Source organism: Hemicordylus capensis, chromosome 6 (assembly GCF_027244095.1).
Source record: "Hemicordylus capensis ecotype Gifberg chromosome 6, rHemCap1.1.pri, whole genome shotgun sequence".
NCBI lineage: Eukaryota > Metazoa > Chordata > Lepidosauria > Squamata > Cordylidae > Hemicordylus > Hemicordylus capensis.
This window is the reverse complement of record NC_069662.1, coordinates 27,705,578-27,719,786: the sequence shown is the minus strand read 5'-3', so window position 1 is coordinate 27,719,786 and position 14,209 is coordinate 27,705,578. Positions and strand designations below refer to the sequence as shown.

The 14,209-nt window shown below is 41.4% G+C and overlaps 1 protein-coding gene across 1 annotated transcript; it reads left to right on the top strand.

The window, feature by feature from the left end:
* Nucleotides 1-4,531: 4,531 nt before the first annotated feature.
* LOC128331041 (vomeronasal type-2 receptor 26-like) lies at nucleotides 4,532-12,353 on the top strand. The gene is made up of 4 exons (XM_053264406.1): nucleotides 4,532-4,738; nucleotides 7,079-7,306; nucleotides 10,687-10,813; nucleotides 11,446-12,353. Exons 1-4 carry the CDS (start codon nucleotides 4,532-4,534, stop codon nucleotides 12,351-12,353), a joined length of 1,470 nt encoding a protein of 489 aa, XP_053120381.1.
* Nucleotides 12,354-14,209: the final 1,856 nt, after the last annotated feature.

Here is a 14,209-nt window from a genome sequence, read left to right as displayed (position 1 = left end):
GTGTAAGACTTTCCTCTTTCCTTCTGTAAGATGTTCAGAACATGATAAGTGAAAACAGACCATCACATAAGAGATAAGAATATTTATTTAATCGGTATGAATATGCACTCCAGGAGACATTTGGGTTTGCCAAGTATTTTGTTTGTCCCGTCTCTATATGAAATGCACAATCTATGATGGTGTTTTTCTGTAGAAGACCCCTAAAAATGATTGGAATCATGGAGCTTGCACTGAAGAACCACACTGTGGATATTGACCTCCATTAGCTTTAGATTCTGTACTCTTGTTATTTCATTCCTTCATGTTCTTTCAGCTGTGCCTGCTCCCATTCATCTCCATATTTTCATTTTTCTAGTATGTTTCATTTCATGCAGTATTCGAATACTTTACACATAATGTTATCATTGATTCTGTCTGTAGTTTTAACCCCAGTAGCTTTTCTTGTTTGATTCAGAGCCTTTTCAGACAATACAGAGGGCAAACTTGGGATTGGTGCTGAAAACACACTTGATACATTATAACACAACAATCTATAATATATTTTGAAGAATTTGTGGGGACAGTTGTTGGACAGAATGAGGATACCCACCTTTAATGCTGGGGATTGTCTTTTGCCTCACCCAATTATTCTGAAGGCAAAATATTGGCACAGATTGTGGTGGGACGAAGCTTGATGGCTGTTGCAGGTATCCCACTCCCTCCTTGGCATTCCGCTTCAGGTGGGATCTCCCTACCTCCCAACCTGGGTAAAGCGTAGACTTTTGCTAGTCATCCACTAGGGGGCAAAATAAGAATTTTTTGCTCCCCGCCTGATTGGGCTCTGCAGGGGGTGGGGTGGGTGGGTTTGACTACTGTATTCCATTTTGTCTTCGTTAGTTTAGGTAGGTAACAAAGAGCAGGGGCAGAGCGTGTTGCGGATAGTATTAATGGGGATTGTACTGGTGAACGTGCTTGAGTTAATTTAAATCAATTGGGTGCTTAATCTGTCCTTTGAGGCCACATGGCTCAGGGGCTACGGTTTACACTCATACTAATTCAAGGACTTCACAATCTCAAATGCTGTGTGGCTTCTGGGCTGGAGTCACTGAAAGGGCCCTGACAAAGATAGCAAAGATGAGTTAGAATGAGCCTACTGATTCCACGCTTTAAGCCAGGATGTGTGGCCTGAAAGTTTCTCTGACTTCAGCCTAAGTTAGGCAACACTGCAGTGAGTGGAGTTTTCTTTTCAAATTCCTGTTTAAAATTTTATTCATATATTTTTGGCCTTTTCTCCCAAGTCATTGTCAAGTTTCTTGTTTTGTACCATGCCTTTGGGTGTGAGAAGGTATGGATTCTTCCTGATTACCTACAGATACCAGATTTTGCATATACAACCCTTCCACTGAAATTAGCGGAATGAGCTATTTTTTACCTCAAAATATATGGGGTGAAAGTGGTAAATAAGCTTTTTAAAATACAAAATTACTTTGCCCAGTCAACGATGCGTCTCTCCTACAAGTAAAATATAAATGAATGCACTGGTCCTAAGGCACCATACACTGATTTAATATTTCTGACATGTTTAAATGTTGGAGAGCTTCATCAGTCTTGTATGATGGATGGATGGATGGATGGATGGATGGATTAAGTGCCATCAAGTCAGTGACGACTCTTAGCGACCACATAGATAGATTCTCTCCAGGATGATGTGTCTTCAACTTGGCCTTTAAGGTCTCTTAGTGGTGCATTCATTGGTGTTGCAATCAAGTTCATCCACCTTGCTGCTCATCATCCTCTTCTTTTTCCTTCAACTTTCCCTAGCTTTATGGACTTCTCAATGGAGCTGGGTTTTCACATAATGTGTCCAAAGTATGATAGTTTGAGCCTGGTCATTTGTGCCTTGAGTGAAAATTCTGGACTGATTTGTTCTATGATCCATTTGTTTGTTTTCCTGTCTGTCCATTGTATCCTCAAAAGTCTTCAGCAACAAAGTTCAAAAACATCAATGCTTTTTCTATATTGCTTCTTCAAAGTCCAGCTTTCAAATTCATAGAGTGTCATGGGAAAAGCCATTGTCTGAACGATTCTAATCTTTGAAAGTATAGACACATCTCGGCATCAAAAAACTACCCTTTCCAAGGCCTTCATTGCAACCCTACCAAGTGCTAGTCTGAGGCATATTTCTTCACTGCTGGAGCCTTTACTGTTGATGGTCGATCCTAAAAGGCACAAGCTATCCATCACTTCAATGTCTTCATTATTAATTCTGAGGCTGGTTGCTGAACCCATTGTCATTAGTTTAGTCTTCTTTACATTTAGTCATAGTCCCATTTTTTCACTGTGCTCCTTGACTTTAATTACTAGAGCTTACAGATCATCTGCATTCTCAGCTGTCAGAGTGGTGTAATCAGCGTAGCACAGGTTATTGATGTTTCTTCCTCTTACTTTAATACCGTGCTCATCTTCTTCCAATCCAGCTTCTCAGTATATGTTCAGCATATAAGCTGAATAAATACGGAGAAAGAATATAGCCTTGTGCTGATCTGGAGCCAGTCTGTTCCACCATATTCTGTCTGGACTGTGGCTTCCTGTCCCGTGTATAGGTTTCTCATGAGAACAATGAGATGTCTGATGCCCATTTTTCTAGTTCAAGATATTCCACAACTTGACATTGATGCAGTCGATGGCTTTTCTATAGTCAATAAATCAGACATTGACTTTTTTTTTTATTCTTTGGCTTTCTCAATTATCCAGCGTGCATCAGCAATGATTTCTCTTGTTCCTCGGCCTTTTCTGAAACCAGCTTGAACATCTGGCATTTCCCTTTCCATGTAGGGCTCTAATATGTGTTGGATGATCCTGCGCATTATTTTGCTGGCTTGTGAAATTACAGATATTGTGCAATGGTTTGTGAAATCTAAGTCTCCTTTCTTTGGTATGTGTATGTAGACTGAATTCTTCCAATCTGTTGGCCACTGTGTTCTTCATATTTCCTAGCATAGTTTGGTCAGAGTCTTGACTGATCCTTTTTCTGTTGTATGCCACATTTCTGTAGCTATTCCATTCATTCCTGTAGCCTTCCGACTTGGTAATGACTGGAGTGCTGATCTAACGTCATCTTCCCTTATTAGGGGTGCTTGCAAATAGGGAATATTTTTTAGAGTATCATGGGTGTTAACATCCCTGAAACTTCCAGTATACTGCTCCCATCTCTGTTTGATACCATCTGTCCTTTGACATCCCTTAACACACCAGTTCAAGGTGGAACCTCTTTCTGACTTCAGAGAACTTTTGGAATTTGTTTTTGGTGTTTCCATGTCTATTTCCATTCTCAAGGTCTTTACAGATGTTATTGTAGTACTGCTCCTTGTCTCTTTTAATGGCTTTCTGAAATACCCTATTAAGTTCCTTCATGAGGACTTTATCTTTCTTGACTTTGGCTTCTATCCTCTTCTTGGCAATTTCCACCATCTGTACTGACATACATTTTACTTTCTTTTATTTCTTGGTCTTTGGCAGTTTCTTTTCACATTTGTCCTTAACAACTTCTTTGATTTAGTTCCACAGTTCCTTTGGTTCCCTCTCAATGAGGTTCAGAACTTCAAAGCAGTTCTGGATGTTCTCCTTCTAAATGGTGGGTACATCCTCAAGATCATATTGTGGAAACTGGATAGCTTTGTTTTCCCACTTTTGCTTGACTTGGAACTTGCATATGAGCAGTTCGTGATCCACAATCAGCCTCCGGCCATGTCTTTGCTGTTATAACTGAACTCTTCCACCTTCTTGCACCAATAATGTAATCAATTTGATCTCTGTGTACTCCATCTGGTGATGCCCCATCTGTATAGGCACTGCTTTGGTTGTTTGAAGGATGGATCATTGGCAGAAACAAATAAGTCATTCTCCTGCTTCATTTCTGTTTCTGAGGCCATACCACCTGACTATGTTTTCCTCCTTACCATTTCCAATTTTGGCATTCCAGTCTCCAACCACCACCAGCACATCTTGCTTGCATGTTCTGACAATTTCAGACTGAACTTAAGCATAAAAGTCATCAAATTCCTCTTCATCTGCATCTGTTGTTGGGGCATAGACTTGAAAAACTGTAATGTTAAAGTGTTGTCCATGAAATCTAATTGATATTATTCAGTCACTGAACACATTTATCCAAGTACTGTCATTGCTATATCATTCCTGACTATGAAAGCAACACCGTTCCTTCTTTGTTTTTCATGTCCTGAGTAGTAAACAGGGAGAAGAGGAGGATGTAGGTGAGGCTGCGGTTGTTGGCTTTGACTATGGGAGTATCCTGGTGTTTCATAAAGATTCCTAATAATACACTCTCTCTTGCAATAACTTCTATATGTTAAGGCAAGCAATCAGTTCTAAAACCATACAGAGGTGTGATAATGATTGATGCAAGCATACTTTTTTGGGTGGTGAAACAGCCTGTATCTCTCATTGCAGTTCAGTTCCAAAGTTCTACCAGCACATCCTGACCTTGGCATTCACTATACAAGAGATCAATGAGAATTCCCAAATCTTACCCAACATGACTTTGGGTTTCCACATCCTCAACAGCTACTACATCCCAAAGATGGCCTATAAGGCCACTCTGAGCCTGCTTTCCACACAGCATGAATTTGTCCCCAATTTCAAGTGTGACTCGCAGAGCAGTTTAATTGCTGTCACTGGTGGGCTTGTCTCTGAAGTCACTGCCATTATGGCCACCATCTATGGCATCTTCAAGATTCCCCAGGTAGGCCATAGTAATGGAGGTATGGAAATCCTTCGGTATATAATTTAATGTACTTTTTGAACCCACCTGAAAGGTTGCTATACATCTTCTTTCAGCTCACTCATGGATCATTTCCTCTAGCACATGATGAAAGATCAGTCTTCCCTTTCTTGTTCCAGATGGTTCCAAATGAAGCCCATCAGTACAAGGGGGTAGCCAAGTTATTTCAACACTTCAGATGGACATGGGTTGGCCTCTTAGCTATCAATGATGAAAATGGGGATCGTTTTTTGCAGTCTGTATTGCCACTGCTTTCTCAAAATGGCATTTGTTATGCATTCATACTAAGAATGCTTAAAAGGACTTATCTTGATGAATTCACAAGCTTGATTTTAAGGGAGCTAGAAAGATATCGAGTTCTAATGGAGACAAAAGCCAAAGTATGTTTTGTCTATGGAGAGCCAACCTCATCTCAGCTGTTGAGATTGTTGCTTTTTTTTACATCTTTCTTCTGGCCACCTGTGGGTAAAGTCTGGATTGTTACATCCCATTGGGATTTTGAATCATTGTCCATTCAAAGGATCTGGGATATACAGGACTTCCACGGTTCCATCTCCTTCACAGTTCATTCAAGTCAGCCACTCAATTTTCCACAATTTCTTCAGACCATAAAACCTTCCTGGGCAAAAGAGGACGGTTTTATTCAGAATTTCTGGGAACAAGCATTTGACTGTTCATTAAAGATTTGCAATGGGAATGCGGAGAATAAGGCAAGCTGCACTGGGGAGGAAAAGCTGGAGAGCCTCCCGAGTCCTTTTTTTGAAATGAACATGACTGGCCACAGCTATAATGTGTATAATGCAGTCTATGCTGTGGCACATGCTTTACATGCCATGAATATTTTTAGTTCCAAATCAAGATCATGGATAAAAGGGGGGAGGGTAGAAATGCAGAATCTGCAGCCATGGCAGGTAATAACTCTGTGGGGCTACATGTACATTGGTGGCTTCTATGTTATACTCCTTCTCATACACAGTTATAAAGCACACATGATGTTTCTTCTTTACCATGTAGTCGATGCCATGCTTAATTGAACCCACACTTTTCTGAGTGTTTGAATAATGCAGGGTACTTGTTATGACAGCACCAGATTGATACAGTATATGTATGGGGTAGCATAAAATGGGATAGCATTTTACCCCAAATCTTTGGTAGAGATATGTGTTCTGCCTCTATGCTCTTTTCTCACAACACATGAAGCTCATTCAGACATTATAATTACGGAGGCTGTACCCACTTCCATTCCTGGAAAGCTTACTGGAAGTCCTGTCCATTCCTTCAATCACTCACCCCTTCAATCAGGTCAATAATGCTTACAGCCATTGTCTGAAGAAGTGTAGGCTGTAAGCATGATGGTGGGTGCTTTCATGAGTGGGAAGCACCCGGGTCCCACACTCATGGAGGTGGCTTAGACAACAGCCGTAAGCATGACTCACCTGCCAGAATGGGAGTGATCGATGGGATGGGCGGGAATAACAGTAAGCTTTCGAGGCTATAAGTGTTTACAACCTTTATAATTATAATGTCTAAATGAGTTTATGGAAGGATCAGGTTCTGGTCTAAGCATCTATGGGCATAAAGCATGCATACATCCAATATTATGATGGCATTTTCAGGATCTCTTTAACCTAATGTAGTGCCATAAGTGTGTAGTGCTTTCATTTAACATGCAGTGAAATGGGTTTGTCGATACCCCAATATCTGTTCTAAAAGGGCTCTTTATGAGACTATTACAAGGGAATGATGGCTAAAATAACAAAAGGCACTTAAATTCATTGAAATTAACCCTGATCTGGAAGATGGAATTGCAGAACACTCAACATAGAGTTTTATGATTCTCAAAGGAGGTACAATCTACCATGATTTCGACCAGTGGTTAACAATAGTAAGTAAAATTTAAGGTAGTAAAGACTAATTCCTTTTTAATGAGCTTATGCTAATCTCTTATACAGCAGGCTTGGAGGCTCTTCAAAGCTCTGAATACTTTGTAGGACAAGTGTCCTACTTAGGTTTGGGAGCTGTGTGCGCTCTCAATTTTTGGTTGTGTGGGTGTAAATAACTAGGGAGGAGATGGGAGTAGTGATTGTGTGGGAGACAGGAGCTGGATAGGGCAGTGTCATTCTATCCAGTTTTCACATTCAGCATTAGATGAAGGTAGAAGGAAAAGCAGTCCTTTTAACAATTGAACCAGTTCTGCACCGGTCAGCGTGATTACTCTGAGTAATTTTCTTCATCATTTCAGGAATTTTAAACTTGTCAAAATCATGTTTTTCCTTTCCTCCATTTCCTCTTTCAACACAGCTCAATCACTTTCTAAGAACCATCATTTTCAACAACAGTGTTGGAGACACTGTGCATTTTGATGAAAATGGAGAATTAGTTGCAGAGTTTGATGTTACAAACTGGGTAACGTTCCCAAACGGCTCTTTTGTCAGAATCAAAGTTGGAAGACTAGACCCTCAGGCTTCTCCAGGCAAAGAGTTAACCATTAATGATGACCTGATCGTGTGGCATGGAAACTTTAACCAGGTGAAGGTTTTCAAGTCTATCCAATAAATGGGAATAGATCCAGTTTAGCTATTTCTGAGATCTGCCTGGCTATCTTCAAATGTGAATTGTCCCGGGAAGCATTGCATTTTACAGCACAGACTTCCTGTACATACTGCTCAGTGGAACATGGGAGAGGTAGCAGGTGTGAATGGTCCCCTTTGCTAAGCAGGGTCTGAGCTGGTTTGCATTTAAATTGGAGACTACATGTGAGCACAGATGGGGCCACTCTGGGAAAAAACATATGCATGCTTGAGTAAGGAAGATCCTAAATTCTTTCCCTGGCATCTCCCAGCTGAGAAAGTTTCCTGCCTATAACCTTGGAGAAGCTGCTGTTGGTCAATTCTGAGGTAGACAATTTTAAGCTAGATGGACTAATGGTTTAACTTGATGTAGGGTAGCCTCCTTTGTTCTGATGAGAACATAAGAACAGCCTTGTTTGATCAGGCCTATCTAGACCAGCATCCTGTTTCACACAGTGGCCCACCAGATGCCTCCGGGAAGCGCACAGTCAAGAGCTGAGGTCATGCTCTCCTGCTGTTACTCCCCGGCATCTGGTATTTAGAAGCATCTTGCCTCTTCATCTGGAAGTGGCAATTCATAGATTTGGCCTCCATGAATTTATCTATGTATTTATTTATTATTTACTTATTTGTTACATTTATAAATCGCCCCATCCAAAGGCACTGTGCAGTGTACAACAACTTTAAAAAGACATTAAAACACACAATTCTAAATGCAGTGCTTAAAACAATATAAAAACAATTCAAAAACAATTAAAACCATTTAAAACCAATTAAAAATACTTAAAAAAACACATTACAAACCTTGGAAGGCCAGGCCAAACAAATAAGTTTTTAGGGTTCTCTTAAAGGCCGACAGCGAGCCTAAACTGTGGATATCTGCCAGGAGTGCATTCCATAGACCAGGAGCAGCTACAGAAAAGGCTCAGTTCCGAGTTGCCACCAGATATACCGGTGGTAACTGGAGACAGACCTCTCCAGATGACCTAAATGAGCAATGGGGATCATACCGAGGAAGGTGCTTTCTAAGGTAGCCCGGACCAAAGCCATTCAGAGCTTTAAAGGTAATAACCAGCACTTTGTATTTTCCCTGGGGGCATTTCTTCCTTGCACTGAGCTTCATGTCTTTGCTCTGAGAAGCCCCTAATTTGGCCAGGGGGTGGCTATCTCCAATCCCTGCTGCATGACTTTGTCCTTCATGCTCAGAGTGGTGTTGAGGTGGCAACTCCGACCTGCCCAGTCCATCAGCTTGGTCTGCCCTGCCCATAGAGGAAGCAAGGGATGGTGGAAGTGCAGCATCCCTGCCTTCTTCAAGCATCATGGTGTGCTGAGCAAGCTCTGCTGCCTGAAGGCACATGGTGAGTGGACTCTGGTCAGGCAAGGAGATGCATCTTGAAGCCTTAAGCTTTAAGGTCTCATTCTCCTTGGGTTGGGCATAAACAGGGCTCAGGGTCTTCAAGAAGCCCTTCTAAAGAGGGGAAAGAGTAACAGTCTCAAAGAAATACTTTCCTTGCTTTAGAAGGCAAAGGAGAAAAGACAGAATAAAGAAGTGCCGGAATAGGAAGAAAAAGAAGCGGCAATGAGCAAGAGGAGACATGAAAAGGGAAGAAGTAGGCAGAGAAGACTGGCTTTTGAGAAGCTTCACAGAAGGAACAGGGGAATTCTGCTTCTACAAGTTGGATGTCCTCATTGCTGGCTTTCTCTCTGCTATGTATCCCTGAATAGAGGCTGATTTACCTGGAGCCTGGCTTCTTCATGATGAATTGGATGTCCCTGCACTGAGTAGCCCCTGATTGGGGAGGGATGTGGACCTAACAGAATGGACATGGTGTCCATACACTCAGTAGCCCCTTCTTGAGCTGGGATTCAGCTTTCTTATGCTGTACTTCACGTCTTTGCACTGGGGAGCCCTAACATCTCTGCCACGAGATGTGGTGACAGACAGCAACCTGGATGGCTTTAAGAGGGGTTTGGATAACTTCATGAGGAGAGGTCTATCAACGGCTACTAGTCGGAGGGCTACAGGCCACCTCCAGCCTCAAAGGCAGAATGCCTCTGAGTACCAGTTGTGGGAGAGTAACAGCAGGAGAGAGGGCATACCCTCAACTCCTGCCTATGGCTTCCAGCAGCATCTGATGGGCCACTGTGCGAAACAGGATACTGGACTAGATGGACCTTGGGCCTGATCCAGCAGGGCTGTTCTTATGTTCTTATATTGGCAGCCAGTGCAACTGTTTTAAGACAGGCATAATATGGTCTCTCCGGGTTACCCCAGAGACCAATCTGGCTGCCGCATTTTGAACTAACAGAAGTTTCTAAACTATGTACAAAGGCATCCCCACATAGAGTGCATTGCAGTAGTCAAGCCTGGAGGTTACCAGCTGATGCACCACTTTTTTGATATCATTCTCTTCAAAGAATGGGCGCAGCTGTCAAATCAGCCGAAGCTGATAGAAAGTGCTCCTGGCCATAGCCTCCACCTGAGAGACTGGGGTGAGGCCTGGATCCAAGAGCACTCGCAAGCTGTGTACCTGTTCCTTCTGGGGGAGTGTAAACCCATCTAGCACAGGAAGATCCAGCACAGGAACTCATCCCCTAAATTCCGATCCCCCACAATGAGCACCTCTGTCTTGCTTGGATTCAGTTTCAATTTGTTATCCCTCATCCAGCCCATTACTTCCCATAGGCAGGAATTTAGGGAGTGAATGCTATTTCCTGATGATGATGATGATGATGATGATGATGATGATAATAATAATAATTCGATTTCTATACTGCCCTTCCAAAAATGGCTCAGGGCGGTTTGCATAGAGAAATAATAAATAAATAAGATAGACCCCTGTCCTGAAAGGGCTCACAATCTAAAAGAAACATAAGACAGACACCAACAACAGTCACTGGAAGTACTGTGCTGGGGGTCGATAGGGCCAGTTACTCTCCCCCTTCTAAATAAAGAGAATCACCATGGTAAAAGGTGCCTCTTTGCCAAGTTAGCACGATAATGAAGAAGATGATGATGATAATAATAATAATAATTAGGAGAAATAGATTTGGATGTCATCAGCATACTGATAACATCCTGCACCAAATCTCCTGATGACCTCACCCAGCGGTTTCATGTAAGTATTAAAAGTCATTGGTGACAGAATGGAGCCCTGAGGGACTCCATATAATAGCTCCCATTTAAAAGAGGAAGTGCAACCAAGCTCTACCATCTGGAGAACAGTATAAACTCTAAGATGCTGTTATTGTTTTGTGTCAAGAACTCACTAGCTGCAGAGCAGCCATTTTCAGTATGCCTTGTGTTGGTACTAATCCCCCTTTAATGGTTATGAACAGGTGCTTCCCCTTTCTGTGTGCAATGACAACTGCTATCCTGGCTACAGTCGGCAGAAGAAGGAGGGGGAGAAATTCTGCTGCTATGATTGTGTTCCTTGTTCAGAAGGGATGATATCAGACCACAAAGGTAGGAGAAATAATGCATCTTAGATGGGTCAACTGGTCAGAAAATGATCTAGCCTGGCCTTTGTTTCTGCTTCTCCATCCATTCAATGTATAGAATTAAGAAAGTCGACCTTTTCATGGCAACAGGAGGTGCTAAGGGTACAATGGAAGGGCCACTTTCAAAATGCGACAGACCATTTACAACAAAACACATATAATGAAGCAGCCTGTGACGTGGGAGAACATGATTACCTGCCCTTCACTAGTTCTTTCCCCTGGATACTGAGGTTCATAAGCATGAGTTTCTGTTGAACACATAACTGATCCATGAAAATCAGATTGTGCCGAGAGAATTATCTAGAGCAAATCACGAATGCTAATGTAATTCAAATGCTGAAAGCTGCAGTATTTATTCCAAATAGGGATATCCTTCAACACTTTTAAATCAGCCTTATGTGTGAGCTACAAGATTAATCTTACTGTGGAGCTATAGAAACTCCAAAATTGCTCGATAGGTTTTCTTTAGGGGGAGAGAGGGAAGGAGCAGGTATGTGACCACAGTCTATATGTTTTATCAGCAAGAGCTCTTTCAAATTATAGAATTCCTTTCTCTTAGACATTAGTTATCATACTAAAATATGTATTTTTCCCCAGACGTGGAAACCTGTACCAGATGTCCAGAAGATCAGTATCCCAGTAGGGACCAAAGTCAATGCATTCCCAAAATTATTATCTACCTGGCTTACAAAGAACCTTTAGGGATGATCTTAGCTACATTAGCTATTTCTTTCTCTCTGATGACAGTTTTGGTACTTGGAATCTTTATGAAGCACCAGGACACTCCCATAGTCAAAGCCAACAACCGCAGCCTCACCTACATCCTCCTCTTCTCCCTCCTCCTTTCCTTCCTCTGCTCCTTGCTCTTCATTGGACAGCCTGGAAAGCTGACCTGCCTTCTCCGACAGACTGCTTTTGGTATCATCTTCTCTGTAGCCCTTTCCTCTGTGTTGGCAAAGACCATCACTGTGGTTCTGGCCTTCGTGGCTACCAAACCAGGATCTGGGATGAGGAAATGGATGGGGAAAAGGCTGGCAAATGTCATTGTCTTTTCCTGCTCTTTTATCCAAGCAGGGATTTGTGTCCTTTGGTTAATTGAAGTTCCGCCATTCCCTGATCTGGACATGCAGTCATTGCATGGAGAAATCATAGTGGAATGTAATGAGGGCTCAGCGACCATGTTTTACTGTGTCTTGGGGTATATGTGGTTCCTGGCCCTTGTCAGCTTCATTGTGGCTTTCCAAGCCAGGAAGTTACCTGAGAGTTTCAATGAAGCCAAATTTATCACTTTCAGCATGTTGGTCTTCTGCAGTGTTTGGCTGTCCTTTGTTCCAACCTACCTGAGCACCAAAGGAAAATACATGGTGGCTGTGGAGATCTTCTCCATCTTATCCTCAAGCACTGGATTGCTGGGTTGTATTTTCTTTCCTAAGTGCTACATCATTGTGCTGAAGCCTGCACTGAACAGTAGAGAGCACTTAATAAGGAGGAAAAAAATGAGATAATAAAAGTGTGTTTCTACATTCTGTTCTTAACACATCTTTCCTGGGGAACACTGGTAGAATGGTTATGCAATGACCTTCAGAAAACTACAGTTCCTAAGTGTCCTTTAATGAAGATACAATGCTTTTGCTGTTTACAAAGACTGATTGTGCATTTACTCATTCATGATAAGAAGATATCATAAGAATACATAATAAGAATTACAAATAATAGGAACAGGTAGTAAAGTCCCAATTCTACTGGTTAAATTTGTCGCAAGATTGTATTTTTATTCTTTTCAATGAATAAATAAATCTCTTATACCTGTATAAGATAAAGATAGAAAATAGTTAGGATCCCTCCGCCCCACTCAGAGGTTCTAGCATGATTTTTATATTCTTTGTTAGAGAACAACATGAAGAAAGTGGCACATTGCTGTGGTGTTTTTGGTTAATCGATTCCTTGATCCACTCCAGCTTCTGAATGAAGTTTAAGTTACTTGTATTCTAGTCATGGAGTAGAGGGGGAGGGCTGAAACACAGCCAGCAGCAAGGACACTGAAAGGCAGACTGCACTTGCCTCTCTGTACATAACATCTATTTCATTCAACTATTAACATTTCTTATTTGACTCCACTGCCTTTTCCTTGCATACCACAACACTTTCTCTTGGATTCTACAATTGCTAGCTACGTCTGGGCTGCTACTTGTCATTCATTACATCTAGATTAGGACCAGGTTTTAATATTATTAGCAGTGGTTCTGCACGCCTTCATGTAGAGATTTTCTCCTTTGAATGAATTTTTATTTACGCTCTTTGGCCAAAGATTACAAAACAGTTAACAAGAAAGAAAAAGAAAAACTTTCCAGAAAAATAGAGACTTTAAATAAAAGACCTATTGGTCACTAAAAGTAAAATGTAAGTACATTTATATAACACCACCAAAACCATATAAACACTATTCCTTTGAGGTCCGTAATCTAGAAGCCACATAACAGAACTTGGCTATTACAACATAAGTTGATGTATCCTTATCATCTAATAAGCACATTAACACAAGATCATCGGCTTTTCCTGTGAGGTCTTTTAATAATGGATCAATTAATTGGTGCCTTATATCCTGATAAATTGGGCACTTCAGTAAGATATGGGCCATAGTTTTCAACCACCTGACCACAAGGGCATTTCCGTTCTTCATAAGGTATCTTATTTCCCATGAAGTAAAGCTGATGGGAAAATGTTGAACCTGGCCCTAGAAAAGGCCCATCGAAATTTACTTAAGCTGATCGTCAATAAATATGATGCTGGAACAAGATCCACCTTAGTATAAAGTGATTTATAGAAAAGCGGTACACTGGCCTTCTCGTCTTGTAAATCTATATCGACCAATCTCTCTCACCATTCTATGGACTGCACTTTCTCCGGCCTCCAGCAATAGGGCAGGTGATAATCCACTTTGGCCAAGTTTATCTGTTATTTTTCTACACCACAATGATTGCGGCTCTACCGACAGAAACTTAGGGATTAGTCCCGTCGGGTGAAGATGGAGTTTAATCCAATAAGATATTAACATTTTCTCCACTATTTCAATTCATACATATTATTTAATTCAATAAGATATCAATATTTTCTTCACTATTTCAATTCATATATATTACTTGTGAAGTCAGAATTCAGATCCACTTTTGTTATTTAGGGATGTGCACATAACCGATTTGCCCGATTCAGTTCAAATTCGAACTGGGTTTGAACTGGGGTGGAGAGGTTCGTTTTTGGTTTTGCTCGAAACTTCCTTTGGTTCGGTTCAAATTTGAACCTATTTTGAACTGGTCTGAACTGCTTTGAGCCTCCAAAACTGGTTTTGGTGGTAGGTACCTGT

Excerpts from the sequence above, each read along its gene's own strand:
- LOC128331041 (XM_053264406.1), top strand. The coding sequence starts at position 4,532 with ATGACTTTGGGTTTCCACATCCTCAACAGCTACTACATCCCAAAGATG. Across the intron at positions 4,739-7,078 it reads GCATCTTCAAGATTCCCCAG|CTCAATCACTTTCTAAGAAC; the intron begins GTAGGCCATAGT and ends CTTTCAACACAG. Across the intron at positions 10,814-11,445 it reads GATGATATCAGACCACAAAG|ACGTGGAAACCTGTACCAGA; the intron begins GTAGGAGAAATA and ends ATTTTTCCCCAG.